The sequence below is a fragment of the Vulpes vulpes genome, chromosome 10, assembly GCF_048418805.1.
Source record: "Vulpes vulpes isolate BD-2025 chromosome 10, VulVul3, whole genome shotgun sequence".
NCBI classification, from domain to species: domain Eukaryota; kingdom Metazoa; phylum Chordata; class Mammalia; order Carnivora; family Canidae; genus Vulpes; species Vulpes vulpes.
In genome coordinates, this window is record NC_132789.1 from 58,432,536 (window position 1) to 58,456,564 (window position 24,029).

Sequence of the window (24,029 nt, forward strand, 5' to 3'; positions counted from 1 at the left end):
CTCATTCCAAATACTACTATTCCCTGCATTTGATTCTAGTATTTTTGTATGTACATCTCAATTGTTTTATATTCAATTTTTTTGGCATTCTCCTTTCCCTTTTGCTATACAAGTATCATGATTTCTATTTTTTGTGACTACTCAGTATTTCACGATGTGAATAAATAATATTTAATAATAATCTCCCTGTTATTGGGTATTTAATTTTTATTTTAAATACCATGATTAATACTATAAATGGCATTTTCTTGGCATGTAAACGCACCTAAAAAAGAGAGTAAAGAAATGTCACAGGAGTGTATGGAAAATGTAAATCCAATTTGACAAATTTAAAAATATATTCTCTATCACTGCAGAATTCTATCAACTACATTATGATACTGGGGAATTCTGAATTTTAGAAAGCATTGTTTATGTTTTTACATATATTTTAAACCATTGACTTTAATTTCATACCCAGAGGTCAGATATGCTTAATACTTGGTCATGTCATCATTTTTGTTGAAAAAAAAGAACCCAAAGTATTATACCAAGTTTCAAAGATTCCTGATATGGAAATTTGACCAACCTATGCCCATACCCCTACCCCAAGACCAGTAGTAACAAACTGAATCAGAACTGCTCTGCTCAGAGCTTCGGAAAGAAGAGAGAGGAGTTCCTAGTGATGAAGAGCTCATGTTCAAAAGATACACATTCAATGAATTAATGAAAAGATTATCAAGAACAAAGAGAAAGTCCTTGGTAAGGATGGTGGGCCCGGGGCAATGGCATCTAGAAGGGAAATAGGAATATTGGGAATAGAAGGTAGCTCTCTATTGGACTCATAGTTGAATTCTTAGACATAGGGAAGGTGTTCTTCAAAGAGTCTTTGGCTGTAAGGAGAAGGTCTCTGTAACTAAATTAACACAGGCCTACAATAAACTCCCAGATTTCAGTGGTTCACACAATAGCTGTTTATTGGTCATGCACACACACTCCGAGGTGTTTCCTGGTTGTTGGGTGTGGAGTTGGGCTGTTCTGTTTTGTGCAGTCACTCAGAAACTCATACTGATGGAAGCTCTGCCATTTTCATTAGGTGGCTTCTGTGTCCTTCTTAGTATGTGTTTCCAGCCAACCTGAGGGCAAAGGAGTGGGGAATAGGGTAAGGAGTATTGTTTAGGTCAGGCTTGGAGGAGAAGTGTATCACTCTAGCTCACATTCCTTTGGTGAGAACTAGTCCACATGTCCCCATATACATGTAAAGAAAAGAGCTAGAAATGAAGTCCCTGTGTGCTTGCTAGAGAATATTCTATGCTATGGAAGGTAGAGCGCAAATTTTGCCAAACAGCAGCTTAAGTGTAATAAGTTCCCTAACAAGAGGTGGCTGTGGAGGGACACCAGTCATAGAGAAACTGGAAGTGCATTCCTGGTTGGGTTGACTCTTCCTAAAACTTGAGGAATAGTTGTATAATATTCCATTGTCAAACTACATTGCTGAAGTGTTATAACCTTTCTTGGAATAGACTAGATAATACGTCAGAAATAAGCAGGGAAGAAATTTAAGATAGGTTTATTTTATGGAAACAAACTAGTTTCTGTGTGTCATTAATGCAATTGAAAAACAAAGAGTAGTCTCACTATGCATGGGTGGTATTATTTGAAATTACTGTATGTTTGTTTTGGGGGACTATGGTTCCGAATTTACTTCATGGGTAACATGTTATTCATTATAATAATGATGCCTTATAATGTGTAACACATTTTGCTTATGCAGATGTTTTCTAATACAGTTCATCCTCATGATAATCCTAAGAGAGAAGCAGGGTGGGACAGGATGTGATACTCGCATCAAAAAGGAGGAAACCCTGGAACCTATAGGGAAAGGAGCCTAGAATTTCTGAGTCCAGGCTCCATGCTTTCCACTCTGAAATCTTTCACAATTTAACTTTATCTTTTTTCTTGGAGGAGTTAGGAGCAGAAGAGCATCAACTTTGATCAGCCTCTCTGCTCAGTGGGAAATGTAACTTCCCGAGTCATGCATTTTGGGTGAATGCTTCAAACAACGTTCACATACCCTCTTGAGGAACACTTCAATCACAGGAATAGGTTTTCTAAGAAAACAGACTCAAATTTGGCGTATGGGCTTGAACTTAAAATATCGGCCTATTTAGAATCTTTGGTTTTTCTTTGCTTGTATTTGTATACAAATATAATATAAAATCATATAGTGAGCAATCTGTGTTTTTGGTTTCTTTTTTTCCAGTCGTTCCTCCCCTCATTTTATTTAATATAGTGCAGTGATTTGTAAGGCATTCCATTGGAATCCTTAGCAATCTAGCAACTGAGGTTCATGTAAAATGAAAGAATTTCAGGATGAAATATGGAGGTTTTTAAGGTGACTGTTAATGGGGTGACTTCTAAAGTCTTGATACTTTCTCAGTGGTCAGGAGACTGGCTAACGTGGTTGTTTCATTATGTCAGCAGTTTTACTTTACAGTGTGACAAGCAGCACAGTAGCAACCGCTGCTGCCGGTGGTATTGAGTTATGTGACTCTAGCCCCTACCCGTGGTGATTGGGAGTCATAGCACGTCACTGCAGGAAGAGAAACCACCTGCAGGAAGCTGATAAATAATTGTCTGATTGGAATATAACGTGAATCCTTTGAGTCGCCTTTATTTTATTTATTTATTTATTTATTTATTTATTTATTTATTTATTTATTTATTTATTTGTTTGTTTGTTTGTTTGTTTATTTATTCATTCATTCATTCATTCATTCATTCATTGAAGTGTCTTTAGAAAACAGCAAACTAGGTGACGGATCTCACCATGTGTCACATACATACAGATGTGTGCATATTTTCTCATCATTTGTGTTCGGTTCAAGCATTTCAGAGATTTATGAAAATAGAATATGTTCTACTAAGGCTCAACAAATCTTTCAGATAGTGTTGTGTTTGCTTAGAGTTATGGTACAAAAAGGAAAGAAAGATTGTCAAGAAAATAAATATTATGAAAAGTCTCTTCCCCCCCACCCCCGAAATGTTACTCTGGCTGCCTCCCTTCCCTGATGGCTGGCTGGATGTGTAATAACCCATAGACTGCTTTTGTATTTCCATTACTTTCCACTGTGGCTTTTTAGCACAGCAGGAAGTGTGTTCTCTCTCAGCTTCCAAGTTCTATGTTTTCAGCCTAAGTAAATGTAAATCATTCCTTCTGCACGTATTTCTAAATAAATGATTTTTTTTTAATTTGGAAACTATCTTTGAAATAAATGACTACCTTTATCACTCATCATTCAAAGGATTTAAAACGTGGGAATTAGTGGTTTGCAAAGGGCATTTTCAATCAGTATTGTATTGGCTTGGTGTGTTTTTCTTGGTAGCAAGAAACATTCAGGAGGTAAGGGGAAATATTACATAAGCCCTAAGTCTTTTGCTTCTAATGAAATTGCATTCTCTTAAATTAATATACAGTTTAAAGTGTTAGAAGCAAAACCAGTTCTGTGAACAGCATTCATCTTTGCCAGGGGTCCTTAAATATTAACACACATCAGAATCACCTAGAGGGCTTGTTAAAACTCAAATTACTGGCCCCACTTCCAGAGTTTCTGAATCAGTAGATCTGGGATTAGGACTGATAATTTGCATTTGTAACAAGTTCCTAGATGACTCTGATGGTGTTGATCCAGGACCACACTTTGAGAATTACTGGTTTACACTAAGTGTTTCTCTCAGCCAATTCCTCACTGCTAATTATTGGCATGTGATTGGAAATCCCCGATTCAGAAGCCTAGAAACTCTGAAATGACTTAGACATGTTTATTCCCTCTTAGCATGGTGTTTTGTTAATGTTATTTTCTTACGGATTTTCTGCCATGTGATTTGGTCTCCGAAGGGTGGTTGCTAGTATTTACCTTGAATTCATTTGCATTATCAATACATCAATTACAGACTGAAAGAAAAGGAAGGTAAAGGGATTATGGGGAAAGGAGGGAAAATGAGTGGGAAATATCAGAGAGAGAGAGACAAACCATGAGAGACTCCTCTAACTCTGGGAAATGAACAAGGGATAGTGAAAGGGAAGGTGGGCGGGGCACGGGGTGACTGGGTGATGGGCACTGAGGGGGGCACTTGAGGGGATGAGCACTGGGTGTTATACTGTATGTTGGCAAATTGAACTCCAATAAAAAATATATATATATAAAAAAAGAAAAAGAATCTCAAGTAGCATGCCTTTCCCCCCTTTGAAAATGTGAGTACTACAAGTTCTCTTAACTGTTTTTCTAAAATACTCTTTGGTACAGTTTCATATGCAGATTTTAGCTCATGTTGTCACCTGCATTATTAGAATTTTGCAAGCTGTTAGGGTGCATTCCCCATAGAGCATTCTATAAATGCCAGATGTTGTAGCAGCCAAATAAGGGAAGTTTTACACCGTATTCTGAGATGGATGTCAGATACAATGGAAATAACTGTAGGAGGCTGGAATTAGGGAAGGCTCTTAAATGAAATATTACCTTTTGTTTGGACTGAGAGTGTGGATTTTTGAGCCAGAAAATCTAGGTTCTGTGCAGCACTTACTGTTATGACGTGGGGAAAATACTTCCCTTCTCTGTTTCAAGATCCTCATCTCTCAAATGGAATGATAGTATCCTCTTAGCTTTGAGGACTGAGTTATCTACATGTTTCAAGCATGCTTTACTCTCAACACTGTTACTAATAAACACTACATCTAGGAGAAAGAATTCTGTGCAGCCTCTTGCCCTCTTTTTTGGGGGGGGAGGGTCATACTGCTAGTAGCAGTGGTAATACAATTGAAGTTAAGTGAAATAAAACTTAAATTAATACAAGAATTGAGTTCCTGGCTGCCTTAGAGCATGTATCTCTTAATCTACATTGAGCATGGAGCCTACCCACAAAGACACACACACACACACACAAATTAATACCAGAATTGTGCTACGTAATTATAATATTCAACCCCTTTTTCAAAAATTTACAAAATGCCATATTGTCTGTAGAAGAAAAGATCATTAATGATAATCATTGTGCTTTTAAGATAGGATAGTTGGTTCATCATATATTTAATTTCTGGAATAGTGTTTGATGGATTGTCCACCTGATAATGAAATCGCCCAGGATGATTAATACGTAAGGTTAAGGGAAAAAAATACTGACTCGGGAGACAAAGTATTCTTCACAGAATAAAGCAGTAAAGATTAGGGAGTGACACATATGGCCTCAAATGAATGCTGAGGAGTCTTCACAAGCGTTTGGGAAGTGATGATTCAGACAAAGAATCCAGTAGCTGGAATGCCATTCAATAGGTGAGATGGGGGAAAGGCTAGGTGGGCAACGTTGCAGAGAAGATCTAGTAGCTTCTCAAAATTGGCTAACGTGTTCCCTTCCCCCTCTTACCCTCCTGGTTCCAGGACAAACTATGTGCTTTTGACTTTTTAGTGTTGCCCACAACACCCAGCATGGCACTGTTCAATCAGTGTTGGCTGGTTTGATTTGATGATGGACGCCTTGCTTTGTATGATAGCTTTGGTTACTTTTCTCTATAAAGAAACCACAGGTGAAAGGAGTTGGAACATACTGGTGTTCACACAATAAGCCCTACCCTTTCTTTTCCTATTGACTTGAGGTCTGTATCTTTTCATCTAAAAATGTCCTCTCCCCAGTGTCAAAATAGAGAGATCTCATGATAGTTCAAGCGAATAATTTGTAGTTATAAATTTAAACAGATAAATGCAATTGTAAATGAAAATATCGATATAATTTTGGTTCCAGTAAAATCTGAAACTTGCATTAAGGGGTGCATTTTATAGCTACATATCAAGAAAGCATATCACTGGGACGGGTAGGATTGTGTGTATTAGAGTTGAAAATATTGATGTTGATTGCTTGTTCCATCTGGGTTAGGTATATTCTTTTCTCAGATGGGAAGTTATCTCTCAAAAGAACTGAGAAAGTTAAATGCAGTATTAATGGAAAGTGACATTTATGCATGAATATGAAGTTTATTCATGTTTACTTAAGACCAGTAATCCCTTCACATGGAATGTATTATTAGTAATATATGTGACATGGACTGGAATTTTGATGTTGGTCAGCACTAAGACGTTTTCTCTTTTGCAACTAAAGTCAAACCTTTTTAAAAAAAATTAAAGAAATATTTACATTTTCTTGAAACAAAAATGAAGGCATTTTTAGAGTACTGTTGTATTGGCTGGTTGAGGCCACCACACACAACTGTATAACTGTGAGTGTATCAATTATATGGATGACATAAAGATGGCCCTATAGGCTGTAAGCCAGGCTTTTTTTGGAGTCCAAGTAGGAGGTACCAATATTATCATTTTCTTCAAGTTTTCTTCTACTCCCGACTTTCACTCTGTTTCATTCTGACTTCTGTTTTATCTGTTTATCTGGCATCTAAATTTTAAAGGATTTCATCAAATGTTTGGTAGCCTCTAACTCTACTAAGTATGAGGCAGTAAAAAGCTGTGTTCATACAAGCACACAATTCTTTCTGTCCTCTGGGATTCATAATAGGCTATCCACTGGCCAGCTGCTCCATTGACTGGTTACCTTGAACTTGAATGTCTGTTGGTCTTGAATCACTTGAAATCTCTTGAATCACTGTTTTCAGAGAAAGATTTCCATTTCTGGGGGATATATAGTCCTGCATTTCTGAAAGAGCAGGAGCCTAGAGGGGAAGACTGTTGCTGAAGTCTCAACACCAGGATAATAATAATTTCGTTTAACCTCCTGTTTTCGTTACCGTGTCTCCACCCTCCTGTCTGACTGGCTCTTGGTAGGATGAGGAGGAAGCAAGTAGTCAGAGTCAAACCTCTTGACTCTGATTCATCCCACCTCTATTTGGTCTGATGCCCACACTTCCTGAGCTCCTCTGGAGTTCTGTGGAAAAATCTGTTAACATTGCTCTGCTATCTCCCTCTGCAGGCTCCTGTGGGTTTACTCTTTCTTTATTCCTCCTTGCTAAATCATCTATCATCCTTTCAGCTGTTTTCCATATTCATGTATTGTAGTCATGGGAGACAGAGTTTGAGCTTTTTTTTTTTTTTCTTCTTGCTGTATAGAGGGAGATTTTCTAGAAAATACAGGGCAGGAAAGTATTTCACCATCTAGAAAGTGGAAGTCTCACACTAGACCCCTTTTTGTGCAGTTTTTCTCTGCTCTAAACTATCCTTCAGAGCTGCACCAGAGCTACAGTTTAGAAACACAGCCATGGCTGTCATTTTTATATCCCCTACATATAAGTAAGCTAACATTCACCTAAAGGTAATGATGCAACTGTCTTTACTTTATATATGATGTACCCACACACACACTGATTCCTATTCTCTTAACCCTAGTCTTCCCATGTGCCTCTTCCCCATGCTCTGACCAAATGGAATTATCCAGTATTCAGTGAATTCAGCATGCTGTTTCATACCTCCAACCTTTTGTAGTTTCGTTATCCCTGTATCTGCTGATGGAGTTAAGCTTCCCCCTTTTTTCTGCTTGTCAAAACCCATCCTTTTTGTGGCTTTCCTCAATCTTCATTCTTTCTTTTTCTTCTTAGGATTTTATTTATTCATGAGACACAGAGAGAGAGACAGAGAGAGAGAGAGAGAGAAGCAGGCTCCCTGTAGGGAGCCCGATGTGGGACTGGATCACACCCTGGGCTGAAGCAGGCCCTAAACCGCCGAGCCGCCCAGGCATCCCCCTCAATCTTCATTGTTCTAGAGTCTTCACAGCTGCACCTTCCTTCATAAGAAATTTCCGTTTGAAGCCAATTTATTCTTTTGAAAAGTGAATTGGTTTAAAGAAAAGTGGCCAAAGTACTTACTTTGTGAAAGTAAGTGGGAGCAATTAGGTGATTTTTTTAGGTAGGAAAGTAAATTACTTGATCAGATTTGCATTTTAAAGCAATCACTTAACTATAGTGTATAGAATAGTTTAATGCTTAGCCTGCCTACACTCAGACTGTTTTTAGAACTGGTAAAGCAGTTTGGGTGAGAAAGGAGGAAAAGCTGCACCATGGTGATTATAGCAGTAATGGAGCAGAAGGGTCAAGAGGCATTGAGGGTATAGAATTAACAGAACTGGGCCAGAGATTGGATATGAGAAATAAAGAAAAAGTCAAGGGAAATTATCAGAATCCATTTTATCTTTCCTTTAGAATTTACCTTCCTTCATAGACCACTCACTAATTTTCTGGAGTTGTTGACTCCTTAATACTCACTTTCAAATCAACCTTTAAACTTGAAATTTTTTTCTAACACAAATTTAAAGTTTTATTTCTTGCATAGTCCCCAAAAGATTTCGATGGAAAAATAAATGCTTTTTTCAACATTTTTTTGTTGTTGTAACTAATGTTTTAAAAAATATCTTGATTTTTTAAAACAGTTTTTATTATTGAAATATAATTGACATGCAGTGTTATATTAGTTTCAGATGTATAGGATAGTGATTTGACACATCTCTACATTACTCAGTCTTCACCACAATAAGTATAGTCACCATATAACATTATTACAATTGTATTGACTATATTCCCTGTACTGTATGTTTCATCCCCGGGACTTATTTATTTTATAACTGAAGATTGTACCTCCTAATCCCCTTCACCTGTTTTACCCACACCCACTCTTCCCCCCTCTTGAAACTACCCACTTATCCTTTGTATTTGTGGGTTTGTTTCTGTTAGTTCACTTGTTTTGTTTTTTTCAGATTTCACATGTAAGTGAAATCATATGATATTTGTCTTCATCTGGCTTATTTCACTTAGCATAATACCATCTAGCTCCATCCACATTGTCTCAAATGGTAAGATCTCATACTCTTTACGGCTGAGTGATATTCCAAATCTTCATCCATCCATCAGTAGAAACAGGTTGCTTCAATATTTTGGCTATTGTACTTAATGCTGCAATAAACTTAGGGATACATATATCTTTTCAAATGAGTGTTTTCATTTTCTTTGAGTAATAAACCAGTAGTGGAATGACTAGATCATGTGGTATTTCTAACCAGATTATAGATTTGTGTCTTTCTACTAAAATAGATTCTTGACTTAAATGAAGTCTGCTTTTCCCCTACTACTTTTTTGCATTTCTTTATCATTTAGCACTTCTTAAAAATACTGTGTTTCTTTGAAACATTTATATGCCTTCTATAGAGTAGGGCATGCAATGACAAAAAGTCATACTTATTTTTATGTAATTGTTAGGTTACTTATACTTAATCAAATACTAAATTAAATATTGGTTTAATTTTTAATTTAATTAAATATTGGTTTAATTTATTGGGCAGTGTGCTGTGATACACAAAGGCTGTGTTATATTGTCAGTAGTGAAAAAGAAAAATGCCATAAACAAAAGCTTAGGACTCCATGGAGAATCAAAGTAGATGTTCTTCAGATGTTTTACTGAGACAAATTCACTGGACAGAAGCAATATGGTGTCACATATATTCCCTTCTATTTGAACCCATTACTTTATAAAAATAAGTACTGTGAAAGAAATATTATAAGAGCAAATGACTAAGCTAAGGGATTATTACATCTTGCAGCAGTTTTCCTTAGGTTAACTACAGTTGGGCAGATGGCTAAGATTTAAGGATTTGAAAATTATCATAGCTCATAATATTAATAAAATTCTCATAATTAATAAAAATGTAGTTTATATTAAAATGGTCAATACTAATATTTAACATTTAACAAATATTTATTAAGTGAATGGTTGTGTTCCAAAAATCTAAATTCATTCAACCCTTAAAATGATCCAATTAGTAGGTAATACTATTATTGTGATTTTACAGATAAGAAAAGCTCCGGCACTAAGAGAAAATTTATGTTCAGTTAATGTCCACATGGATATTAAGTGGCAAAGCAGAAATTCCAACAATATAGGATGTTCCTCAAAGAAGGCATACTATTGCATAATAGGCCCTAAAATTTATGTTCATCAAAATTAAATATAAATTATGCTATGGTACCTTTTATTTTTATATTTAATTACAGTAAGTGATTTAATATATTTATGATTTTACCTGAACTCTGAGTATCCTTTGGTAAGTCTAATATCCTTAATTTTTCAGGATTTCCTAAAATATAATTACCACATGAGATGACATTTGTATTTATAATATTGCAATTAAAACAGATGAGGAAAACTGACTTCAGATATTTGGAGATAAATTATATTTAAAGCTTCAGCCAGACCTTGATGACTAAACATTAATTTATGATTAACTTGATATTGTGCCCAGTAATATCAGTTTGTTCACTAGAAACCTATTTATAACATAATCCTACGGAAATCATTAGCACTCAGTTTGTAGCTCATTCTAGTGAGGCTAAGGAGGTTGAATATTGTGATTTTTGTGTGTGTGGCAATGAACCAAAGGCAGCTTTGGAGTTCAGATCTAAAATCTGGACATGATTTTGTCATTCTGTTGTATTTATTTGAACAATAGTTTCTAATGTGACAGTTGACAAGGTTGTGTGTATCTTCTCTTATCAGAATAGTACAGTAAGTTTATTGATCAGTTTTGCATATATTTATATATCATGTATTCTTTGCTTGGAGACTGTCTCATTAAAGATATACCTCATGTTTCTACTTTTTTCTTCAATTTACATATATAAAGTTTTAAAAGACAAAAATAAGTTTAAATATAATGTTAAGATATATTTATAAGCCACTTTGTAATTGTTTCATATTTCATCTAGATTATAACATCCTGGGATCCCTGGGTGGCGCAGCGGTTTGGCGCCTGCCTTTGGCCCAGGGCACGATCCTGGAGACCCGGAATCAAATCCCACATCGGGCTCCTGGTGCATGGAGCCTACTTCTCCCTCTGCCTGTGTCTCTGCCTCTCTCTCTTTCTCTCTGTGACTATCATAAATAAATAAATAAATAAATAAATAAATAAATAAATAAATAATAAAATAAAATATTAGATTATAACATCCTTTTGAAAGGTACTGGTTTGCTTGAAGGGCCTCAAGTATCTTTTACACATATTAAGAAAGAATAAGGGGCAGCCCAGGTGGCTCAGCGGTTTAGTACCTGCTTTCAGCCCAGGGCATGATCCGGAGACCTGGGATTGACTCCCTTGTCGGACTCCCTGCAGGGAGCCTCCTTCTCCCTCTGCCTGTGTCTCTGCCTCTCTGTTTGTGTGTGTGTGTGTGTGTGTGTGTGTGTGTGTGTCATGAATAAATAAATAAAATCTTCTTAAAAAAATGAAAGAATAAGTAAAGTATAAGGACTTTTTTAAATGGAGATTTATTTTCAGTTTATTTCTATAGTCTGAATTGGTTTTGCTGATTGCAACTAAAGTCAGAGATTATGGTCTGAGCAATGTTTCATATATTAAAGATCCAAGACAAGTCAAAGCACTTAGGCTTGGGATTCCTCTGGAAGAAATCCTGGACCAAGTAAAAAACAAATATTTTATGAGCTAAATCAGAGGCTTTTCCAGTCAGTCTTGAAGCCAACCAGCTGGCCTCCCATCTGTTTTCTCACCTAAGTTCCAGGACCAATTTGGATAGAGGCTAAGACATTCTTGACAGGCATTTGGAGAATGAAGAGATTCTTGTTTTCATTCCTAAAATATTCCATTCTGTGTGCATTTGAATAAGTATTTTTTGCATAATTTAATGCCTTTGGAAAACAGAATACTTGCAACATGGAGCCTGATGGAGGTAGAGTCCCCATGGAGGCATTGCAGACCTGAAGGAGAACATGGCAACCTTGAGATGGGGTGCATGGCTCTGAGTTTGGCTGGGGGACGGATCTGTGGCCACAGTGAGTCAGAAGGCAGGAGGAGTCCCTACATGAGCAGTGTCAGAGGCAAGGAGTCCAGCTTCGAAGGGATTAGAAGGGGTGGCTCAGCGGTTTAGTGCCGCCTTCAGGCCAGGGCCTGATCCTGGAGACCAGGGAAAGAGTCCAACGCGACCGGGGATCGAGTCCCACGTCGGGCTCCCTGCATGGAGCCTGCTTCTCCCTCTGCCTGTGTCTCTGCCTCTCTCTCTGTGTCTCTCATGAATAAATAAATAAAATCTTTTTTTTTTTTTTTAAGAAGGGATAAGAAACTTCTCCATGGTCCCAGGGGTGGTAAGAGGTCTACTGGGCCTCAAAGCCAGGTCTCCTGACTCCAGAACTTATGTTCTTCATCTTTGTGGGGTGCCTTAGAGTCAATCAGCTGGTCCTCTTAACTGCCTGTGGGGATAAAGGCACAAATCGAGTCTGGCTAAACCTAAAATTTCTAGTAGGAGGCCAAACAATTAATAGCCAAACAACTAACCATTTGAATGATGTGTGGCTGAGGGGAAAGTCCTCAATGGTTTAGGTTCTGAGCAGTATAAATCCTTATAAAAATATATTTTCACATTGCAAAATAGAAAATACAGATAGAATAGAATTTTGAGGAAACTGATTCCAAAATAAGAATATCTAGGAACCCTGTTTTTGTTTTCTAATTTAGCAGACAGTTGTGCTAGTACCCTTTCTCACACTAATATCTTTAATATAAGGAAAATCATGAACACGGGGAAAGGAGGTATAATTCCTTATGCAGTTGGATGCTTCCAATTATTTGTAGTCTTTTAGGAACTTAATCACCACTTCATTGCATTAAGATGCCACTTTATATTGTGTAAACTGAAGAAGCACTTTCTTTGACTTCTTTGTTGTATTTTGGAATGTTTGTATCTAGGATCTATTTAAAAAAACTTAGCAGTGCCACTTTTAGGTTTTGGTCCTATAAAAATACTATCATATAAGTGTGCAAAGATACATTTTAAAGATGTCTCTTCAACTTTAGATGTAATAGAAACATATTTAAACAATTGAGTATCTTTAAATGGGAGGTTGATATTATGTGCAAGAACATCAAAAATAGTGGGATACATATATGTAAAATGGTTGTAGCACTGTTATTAAAATATCATTGCATAAAAAGTCGGGAAGCATAGAATGATATGTGAAATTTGAGTCATATTTGGTTAAAAATCCTATTGTGTGTGTACGTATGTGAGGGTGTGTATGTGGTGTCCTGTGGTGAAGCGTGTAGGTATAGAACACAATTTTAGAATTATTATACCAAAGTATTCAAAAGTGAGTAGGGATTGCAAATTGTGGGGAAACATGTACTTCTTAGTTTCTACACTTCTTATTTATTGTGTTTTGTCCTTACAAAAACATTTATTGGTTTTATTAGAAACCAAAAATAATATTTTTGTAGTTTGCTTGGCATTCAGTGCTTATGACTAAAACAATTTGCCTTTCCAGTCTAATTATCCTAATTTCAAGCTTGCCACCTTAATTAGAGATTTTCCAACTGTGTCTTTGATTCCTTTACTCTACCTTTCTGCACCTGGTATCCTCTTTGGGGAAGAGCCTTCCCTTCATTTCTTTCTCTCTTTTTAAAATGATTTATTTATTTATTTATTTGAGAGCGCACAGGTGCGCACACACATGAGGGGAAGGGCAGAGGAAGAAAATCTTGAAGCAGACGCCCTGCTGAGCATGGAGCCGGACATGGGGTCCATCTCAGGACCCTGAGATCACAACCTGAGCCTAAACCAAGAGGTGGAGGCTTAACCGACTGAGCCATCCAGGCGCCACTTCCCTTGACTTCTTATATCCGGGTTCCGCTATGTTCCCAGTTCTAATTCCAGGGCTTTGATACACATTTTTATATGTATATTTCTCAATCAATTTCTCTCCTCTGCCATTATTTCAGATATTGTGTTCTTCTGTTACATCACATATCATACTCTGGCTTGTAATAAACCTAATAATATAGTCATATGAGCCACCCATAAAACTGAAACATCTTAATGCTTATTTCCTTATAATTAGATTACTTTACCTTAGTAGGTGTCTCATAACATTTGAAAAATTAATAGTGTTTTATTTTTGTGCATTTTTTTGAACAATTCCAGCTTTTCTTTATATCCTGGTTTACTATTGAAGAGTCACCTCTGCTTTAGGACAAATCGCCAACCTTGTGACTTCTAATCCACTCCTCAATTCTATATTGTGATTTCTATGTAATAACTGTATTTGCTTCCTCTGTTTTCTTATATAAACACATTTCAGGAGGCTTAAATGGGAGATGACAGTCCAAATAAAGTGTCTTTGGCATTTGCAATTATTTCATAGCATGATGCCAAAATATTGTCATATACAGTATCTCACATGACAAAGCTAATAAAGTCTCAGAGAAACAGAAATGTTTATAATAGGTTCCTGTATAAATCAGTCCAGGTGGTTTCCTTTTACAAGGACAGGCAGGATTATTTTCAATATGACAGAACGAGGGGAAAGAGTGAAAACCCAACTGATTTGCAAACAGCAGTTTCCTCAGTAGTCATCCGGGAAGGGAGTTCTGCTGTGTCACAAGTGACTGGTCCCTGGTTTTGAAAGAGAGTGAATCATCCTCCTTTGAAACAAGAGATAAGTGGGAGAGAGAGAGCCGTATAAAATTATTTTACAACTATTTCCTTTTAAGCTATGACTTCTTGAACTGGAATGTGATCCAGAATAGCTTCCCTTTGAATCCAACATTTGTCTTAAGCATTTTTATTGTCTCTATTTTCTCTCACACCATCGTACTTCTTCTCTCCCTCTGTTCAACAGATTTACACTGACTGGGCCAACCACTACCTAGCAAAATCGGGCCACAAGCGGTTGATCAAGGATTTGCAACAAGACATTGCAGATGGAGTACTGCTAGCCGAAATCATCCAGATCATTGGTAAGACCTGCCCCCTGGGAAAAGCCATGAAAGTCTCTGCCCCACCCGCCTTGGTAAAACACAATTTCAGTTGAATGCATATGAACTTGGTCCGTGTGTCTCTGAGATTAATGTAGCTCTCCCTCGATTTAATTAAAAATGTTTATGTGAGAATGTTTGAAAAAAAGCAGTTTGACTATACTTTTAAATGGCTAGAACTGTATCTTTACATACACTGAATTGTCAGAAATGAATGCTTCATTAAACCATATGTCTCCCATGTGTGCATTTCGTTAGCTGGAGCAACTCATACACTCTGAGATTCCTTGAAACTGTATCCTGATCCAGCAGGGACAATTGTGAAAGGTTTCATGTCAGCAGTCATTTGGCACAGGCTAAAGAATTAGCAGCAACTTCCTTCTCACTCACTTTTTTTTTTTTTTTTTTGCCTGATTTGTGCATATGGAATTGGCGGCTGCTAACAAGTGTGTCCTCTTGTACACGGCTCGGGAGACAAAGTGAATGTAGCAGCAGCATTGTGCTTGTTTCTGTTTTTGTTTTTGTTTTTTCTTAGTCTCCCTTTTTTTTGTGTTTCACTTCATTGCTTAAGCATGTCATTCTTTTTTTCTCTCTTTTATTTTATTTCTTGGCTTTAGCAAATGAAAAAGTTGAAGATATCAATGGATGTCCTAGGAGTCAATCTCAGATGGTAAGAATCATATTTATTCTAAAATATAATGCTTATCTTCACTTTTGATTAAATTGCTTTTGTAAATGGACTAGAAATTTCTTTTGCATGCCTTCCTGCTTAAGAAACCATTTGATCACATGCTGTCATATGTATTTCTTTGGGAACAATATATGAACAAGTGATAGCGTCAGCACAGTTGAATATGTATGACTCCTGAATAACATAGGTCTCCAAGTTGTTATCAGATCTTTACTTTTTGTTGTTGTTGTCCTGATGTCTGAATAACTTAACACTGGTTTTGGTGGCAGTAAATCCCATCTTAAGTGGAGCCTTTATGTCTGAGCAACTGGTTTGAAGAACAGAACTTGCCATGTACATCTTAAAAATATATAAATGGTGTTTTCTTTGTTCCTAACAAAGTCCAGTGTAAACACATGGGCTCTTCAGCACTTTTGGAAATAGCTGCAAAGGCATGCTGTTAGGAGTTTTCTGAGCAGTGACTGATCATGAGATATGATTCATAGCCTTTTCCAGAAAGCTGTTGATCTAGGGGTCTGTGTCTTTCCAAGCCCTCTTTTTGTCTTTAGCAACTGGTAAAGCTTAAGGTTTTGTAATAAAAGAAAAATAGATTGATAAACCACTGAGGAAAAAGAACTCACTGCTATCTTGATTAAATAGCCACAACTTAATTTTATAGGACAAGATGAAGTACAGATACCTTCATTAAAGTTATATCTGTGGATATAATCAGGAATGATAGCCAAAATCAATAAGATGAGGCTTCCTTCAAAACTCTTTTTAACATGGAATAGGCATTTTAAGTGACTGTGATGAGTTCTTAATTATCAGAGACTGGAAGTGGAAAAAAAAAGTGAACTCTTTTGACATGCTTACTTGCTTTATCTAATGTCAGAGAACTGAAATCCAAAATAATTAAAGGAATGTATTCTTAAAGAGTGATTAACTAGCATGTCTGGTGTGTGTGATTAATAAACATTTTAAGGAACTATTACAGTGTCAAAAACTCTGTATAACTATTGTGAAAAAATCACTATAAAAAACAATTTTCTGTAAAATACTTCAGTTTTAAAGAAATTCCTGTTCTAATTACTCTGGGCATAAGCATGACTCTTTAGAAATTAATTATAGTTTTACTGAAAATAATTATAATACCATCAGACTCTCCTAAAATAATAGCTGTGTGATACTGTAAAAGAGATGTAACCTCTCTGAGTCCCCGCATTTTCATCTGTGTAATGAACCCTAATTAGGATAAGATAATGACATATAATTATGGACATTCTTTACTACCTAAACTAATATGGAAATACCTAGTAGTGATGTTATAAACTTTGGTAAGACACATTCATAAATTAACACCCGTTACAAGATTTTTTAGGGCTTTATCTTAAAGAGCTCTGTAGTCCCTGAATATCGTATATTACGTTTCTCAAACTCAACACTGGGTCTTGCTTTCATTATTTCAAACATAAAGAGGTGCTGGATACTAAAACACATCTTCTCTGTTGTTATTCCAATTTGATTCTGATTATAGAGAATCCAATAAACAGCCAAGATAATGCTTCATGATGGGGGTGGGGGGGGGAAACCTCTCCAAAACTCATAACTGTGGATAGGAATTCAGTCCCTAGATATTTATGTGAAACATCTGTACCAAAGATTCTACAAATCTGTGAAAACTTTCTCATGAGTATTAGACTCTGTTAATTTTTTATTACTTCCTACTCCTTATTAGCCCCCAAATTTCATGTAATATCTAGTATACATGTTATGTTATGTTGATATTTCTGCTTTTGATTAAAAAAAACACATGCATAAAAACCAAAACCTAAGAAATGTAAATGCTATGAAAAAGGTAGTTTTTCCAGCCAAATAGTATTAGTCAGAATCACATAGAATTTTTCATAAAGAGCAACTTGTATTTTCATTTTTTTCTGATGTGATTAAGTTTTGAATCTGAAGTTGGCATGCCCTGAGTGTGTTGATTCAAAATAATACATATAACAAAAATGTAGCTTTCAGGGGGTTGACTTATTTTTGCCTCTGTTCTTACAAATTGGCATTGGTACTATATTATTAATGAATTAAAATTCCAGATTTTAACTGAAACAAGAAATTAGAGGAAAAAGAATTATGAGAGAGCATGACTAGGCTTAAGAATTTAGTATATCTATTCCAAACAGGATGTTGCCTGTCTTTGCATTGCTTAACAACCAAGACAATGAGTGCTATCCTTACTCACAGAAATGCTTTGACTACATCCTTTTGTACATCTGATCTTTTCTTGTCTTTGCTTGCTGTTTGTGTTTAATAACAAAAGGTAGGGTAAAGCTAGGTATGCTACTGTTTCTAATCACAAATTGTATTTATTTAAATTTCAGCTTTGATATCCTTTATTGGATTGTTTTAAGCCTTTTAAGAATATAGGTTCTCTTGTGGTATGAATCTATAATATATTGATAAATATTTTGATGTAAGAACAGTCAGGTAATTCATAGTGAGTCAGTTGAGCACCTGAGCTACCAGATGGAGGGACATTTGGGGAACAGAGGAGCAAATACTGAAATAAATAATACCAACAATGTCACATAGGCAGAAACAAAATGCTGGGAAGGGAATAAGCTTGGTGTATTTCAGCAACAGATAGGAGACCACTGTGGTTTGAGTACAGGGCAGCGTTTGGATGGGACAATGGAAGCCTAACCACGTAGGGCCAAATTAAGGAGTTTGTTTGTCATTCTAAGTTGGACAGGGGTCCTTTGGAAGACTTTTTAAACTGGGCTATGTCATGATCTGATGTAAATATTTTTTAAACTTTTTTTAAAGATTTTATTTATTTATTCATGAGTGACACACACACAGAGAAGCGGAGACATAGGCAGAGGGGGAAGGAGGCTCCATGCTGGGAGCCCGATACGGGTGGACTCGATTCCGGTACTCCAGGATCACGCCCTGAGCCTAAGGCAGATGAGCTTAACCGCTGAGCCATCCAGGCGTCCCTGTTGTAAATATTTTTAAAAGGATACCCTAGGTGTTTTCTGGAAATTGTAGAATATGTGTGGATGTGAGAGGTGAAGAATATAGGGAGTATAAAATGATCCCACAATTTTGACCTGATAAATTACGATTATTACAGAAGGAGAAAACAGGCTAAAGGTAGAAGGGGGAAGATGACAAATTCATATTTTGAAAGTAGAGTTTGACATGTCCATTGGAATATCAACTAGGAGGAGGTGACTTTAGGCAATTAGGCATGTGTTCCTGAAGGTGACAAGTAAGGTATTAGAACATACCTAGTACATAGGTAATGATTGAAGTCATGGAAAAGGATGGGATCTCAAAAGAAGGCCTGTATAAAGTCAGGAGGGAAGAAATTTGAGGTTCTCACATTGGAGAATACCATAAATATGTTTAGCAACAATGTAGAGTCAGAAAAAAGGAAAGAATGGTGAAAGAGTGAGCCCATCTTTAAAGGGATAAATCCACAGATGCGGGGTGTGGATCCTTAGGGTAGTTATGATAGCTTAAAATGGAGTACTTGGACTAACCCAGTGAGATTAGGGCAAGGTAAGATGAGCAGAATGTGGTAGATGTTGTTAGATGCTACTTAGCCAACTAGTTGATGTGCTGAAACAAATATCTTCTATAGGGTAACCATCTGTTAAGGAATAACAGAGATGCACATATCCATTGAGTCTTGAACAGTCTTTCTAGGAGTTTCCTGTCAAAGAGAAAAAAAAATATATATATATGCAGAGGAGGAAGGAGGCTCCATGCTGGGAGTCCAATGCAGGTGGACTTGATCCTGGTACTCTAGGGTCATGCCTTGAGCCAAAGGCAGATGCGCTTCAATTATGGTATACAATTTTATTTATATATATATGTAAATATATATACATATATTTACATATATACATATATAATGTATATATACATGTATGTATACATATATACATATATAATGTATATATACATGTATGTATACATATATATATACATACATACATACGTATATTCTGAGAGGAAGGAAGAATGAAGGGAGTTTTTGGAAAGGGGGAAGTAAGCAGGGAAAGAGGAAGCAGTAGAGAGGAGAGGACCCAGGGGATTGAGGAGACAAGAGATGATAACAAATCCTAGAGGAAGTGGCAAAGGAAGAGTCTTGAAGTCTGTGTAGATAGAAGATACAACGCTGGAAAAGAAGGGGTACGTTTTCCTTTGTGTCATGTTGCAAGAGGATATGATTGTGTGAAATGTGAATATCTGAAAACGGATTAAATAGAAATTGAAGGAATTCATCAATAAGATAACTTCAGAGTATTAGAGAATAATGTGCTTTTTTCCTTGGGATTTTCTACATTACCTTATAATATAGAGAAAAATTCAATTATGATATCTCAAAATAGATGAAAAAAATTAACAATAGAGCTTTCAAATTACATGGGCCAAAGAACCATATTTAAGAGAAATATGAACTTGTCCTTATGCCAATTTATTAGCGTAATTATTGAGAGATCGTGATTCATGTTTATTCTAAGTCTCAAAGTCATGGTTATCTTTCCTTAACAAGCTTGAGACTAAACTCATCCTGAAAAAACAGAACTGGTTTGAGGAGCTTATTCAACACTATAATTAACCTTATCCAAAGATGAAGTTACTATTATGGATTGCACCTGTTGAGTAATTTCTAGGTGGGTGGTATCAGAATTCAAAATCTATGCTGCATGCCACACTTTGGTGAGATTACATGGGGAAATAAATTAGTAAACTATAAATACTAGGAATGTCCAGAATGCCCAGCAGATTAAAAATAGCAGAAAAATGCCCAACATGTATTTGAAATGCAGAGGCACAAGTGCTAGCTAGGTTCTTAGACAAAAATGTAAGACATGTAAGGGAAAAGTTGTGAAGACCAATTTTCCTTTATGTTAAAATAGGCTTTACAATGAAGGATCTTTACAAACGCATAGAGAGATGAGGAAATTTGATTGTTTGATTATATGAAGTAAACCAAGATTTTGGTTATACCAGATAGCTGAGGATCTGACAAATAGGAGTCACAATTGCCCTTCCTTTTTGCTGGCTCCTCCCATGACCTCAATGTAATAGCTCAATTGTTTTTCGGCCACAATTTTCAATCTTACTTTCTAATGTATCACGTTGCTTAAAATTTGCTAATAGGAGCGTTTGGGGAATGAGATGCCTCTTACCCTCTCTTTTTCCTCCAAGATAGAAAATTCAGTTTCCTTTTCCCTTGATTCTCCAGTTCCAGGTCCCACATTGTTGTGACTTCCAGAATAGTAGACTGTTATGATTTTATAGGCATCTTCATTCCATCTCAATAGTTTACACTTATCTGGACAGTCCTCCTAGTCAAAGTATTTTATCTTTTTGTCAGTGTTCTGTCCCTTAAAATTTTAATTCTTTTAGCCACTGCTTGTAATTGCTTCTCTTTTAAAGGATCTATTTATGTAAGATAGGAAGATAAGGTTTCTAACCAAATAGGGAAGAGATAAAATATTGGAATGCTCTTAAAGATTCAATAAAATCTCATAAATGGCACACTGCAGCATTCTAGCACTATGACTCAGAGGAGTGGATTATTGCTAAGTTAGTCCATTCACATGATCCCCTGCCATTTTTGAAACTGTTCATCTTCTGGAATGGCTAGAAAAAGATAGCTTAATGAAGACAAATGCTTTCCTACAAATAGAGCTCTCATCTCTAAAGAAATGCTAAGAGGATATTTGTGCTTTCTAGTTTTCTTCATAATTTCATTATTTTCCTATAGGTTCAAACTTGGAAGAATAAGAAAAAGTGCTAAAATGGAGAAATATATCCTTAAGTTTTTAGAATAGCGCCCTGATAATTTTTAAAACCAAACGTCTCTAGAAGTAGCTCTGTATTGTTAGCAAAGTTCAAATGAAGAAATGATATGGAGACACTGAAAGGAAGCATGTTAAGTTGAAAGGGCAATGGTCACTGAAATTCTGATTCGGACTGTGTGGCCCAGGAAAAAATCCAGTGAATGCTCAGTCTCTGCTCATTTCCACATTGAGGGAATTAGACCAATGAAACTCTGAGTGGCTAGATTGATTTAACAAAACACCAAAGACCATGGTTTCTGTTCACTCTTTTATCTTAGAGCTATATTTGGGTTTTCATTCTTTATGGCTTTTTTGAAAGTATCTTCATAGTAAGGTGAGAAAAATATTTTCTAAAATATTTGAGTCCAGTTTACAAAGAAAAAGAATAGGGCAGCCTTGGTGGCTCAGCGGTTTAGTGCCACCTTCAGCCCAGGGTGTGATCCTAGAGACCTGGGATCGAGTCCTGCATCGGGCTCCCTGCATGGGGTCTGCTTCTCCCTCTGCCTGTGTCTCTGCTTCTCTCTCTCTCTCTCTCTCTCTCTGAGTCTCTCACGAATAAATAAAATCTTTAAAAAAAAAAAAAAAAGAATAGTTGCATGGGAATCATACTTTTATGGGAGTTGTCTGGTCCTCCATTAAGAAATGAAGTAAATGTCGAAAATACAAGAATCCTTTTCCCCATTAGCTTTAAATCATAGAATAAATAGTGTAAATGTTCTCAGGAGTATCAATATTTAAATTGGTTCATGCCACTAGTAGGACAAATAGAAATTGAAATAATGTAATTTTGAATTGAACTCCAGAGTCTGTGTAATTTTTTTCTTTTTTTTGGAGAAAATAGATATATTTTTTCTTTAATTCGAGGAAAATTAGTAAGCTTTATATATGCATATATAATAACCATTGGGAGCTGTAGTTGATATTTCAACTATATATTAGAATATCAATCACTTTCTTAAACATTTAGCATGTTCTTTATCCTGATATATTTTTTAAACAATTTATTTATTTTAGAGGGAGAAAGAGAGAGGGAGGGGGAACACGAGTTGGAGAGAGGAGAGGAGGCAGAGGGAGATGGAGAGAATCTCCAGCAGACTCCCTACTGAGCATGGAGCCAGTTGCAGGTCTCGATTATATGACTTGAGATCACAAGCTGAGCCAAAGTCAAGAGTTGGATGCTTAACCGACTGAACCACCCAGGCACCCCATCCTGATATTTTTAACTTAATTGCTGTAAATTGTTTCTCACCAATAGGCCATAGCCCAGTAAACACTAAGTATAATCATACTAATCATACTAATCATAGAAAGTATGTTTCTAACAATCCTTCCACAAATTTAGTTTTTATTACTTTCAATAATCTAGTCCTTTTTTTTAAAGATTTTATTTATTTATTCATGAGAGACACAGAGAGAGAGGCAGAGACCCAGGCAGAGGACCATACAAGGATACCGATGTGGGACTCGATCCTGGGACCCCGGGGTCACGACTTGAGCCAAAGGTAGATGCTTAACCGCTGAGCCACCCTGGTGTCCCAATCTAGTCCTTTTAAAAAGGACTTACTGCTCCATGTTTTTAAGGCTCATTCTTGAAATTTCATAGAAAATGACCACTGATAATAATCAGTGATCAAATATACAAGAGCAATTTTAAAAACCGTAGTTTGAAAAAAAATAAAAAAAATAAAAAAATAAAAAATAAAAATCGTAGTTTGACAAATAGTGTACTAAGATATGAGGCCATTTTGAATGAAAACTATGATATTCTTAAGAATCTATAACAAATAATGTTATAAAAATAACTTCTAGGAAAAGAGAAAAAGGAAATAAAATAGGGAGAATCTTGTTCATTTGATCTCATTATAATGATTTGAAAAGTTAATCTTGGATGAGATAAATTATTTGCCAATCAGTAAAAAGCCCTAGTTACTTTATGACATTATATTTAAATGATTTTAATATTAATTGAGTTAAACTGACTCATCTGGATAGACACAGATAAAAATTCATGAAATACCTTGGAGGAATTATATTGCCCAGTTGATTTGTATTAGCCATGTTTCAAACCACAAAAATATTGGGAATCATATCATAGAAACTAAATTGTTGAGTGCTCAGCAATATCAGTTTTACTTATTGGTTCACTTAATGATCGAAAGTCAGGCATGTGTGTCTGGTACTGTGCTTGGATGATTTGCTTGCATTTTTCATTTAGCATCACAGCAAACCTGCAAAGGAACGAGGTCTCACTGAGCCTGCCTATTAAAGGGCCAGTACTGGGTCTCATGTCTCTGAGTTTAGACTAAATTACTTTTAATAAAACTTATTAATAAACAAACTTAACAAAATTCAAGTCTTTGGATTTTCAACCTCTCCTCTGCTCCTTCCACCTCCTCCCCTTGGCCTCCTCTTCCTCTTTCCCACTTCTTTCTTCTTTAATATTTCAGTCTTTCACCCTTCCTTACTCCCAACCATGCAATATTAATTATTTTTCTTTAAAACTGTACTGGTCTTTCCTATCCATAGAGGTGTATAAACTTTGGTTAGGTTGGGAGGGGGGTGGGTATATGAGATAAATAATAGTGTATAGATTTTGTGATGAAATTATGCATTTGGCAAATCATTTCATCACAAAATGGCAAAATGACAAAGATGTAACTTTAGTCCTATATGTAAATAAACATTAAGTTTAGGGCAAATTTATAACTTTGTTG

The 24,029-nt window shown here is 36.1% G+C and overlaps 1 protein-coding gene across 5 annotated transcripts in view; it reads left to right on the forward strand.

Moving 5' to 3' along the window:
* The window catches only part of NAV3 (neuron navigator 3), a 595,667-nt gene that overhangs the window by 336,968 nt on the left and 234,670 nt on the right, over positions 1–24,029 (forward strand). For all 5 annotated transcript variants that reach the window (XM_072724439.1, XM_072724437.1, XM_025992156.2 and 2 more), the window contains exons 2-3: positions 14,643–14,760; positions 15,396–15,448. In XM_072724439.1, the coding sequence (XP_072580540.1) occupies positions 14,643–14,760; positions 15,396–15,448 (171 nt within the window). The remainder of the gene's footprint in view (positions 1–14,642; positions 14,761–15,395; positions 15,449–24,029) is intronic.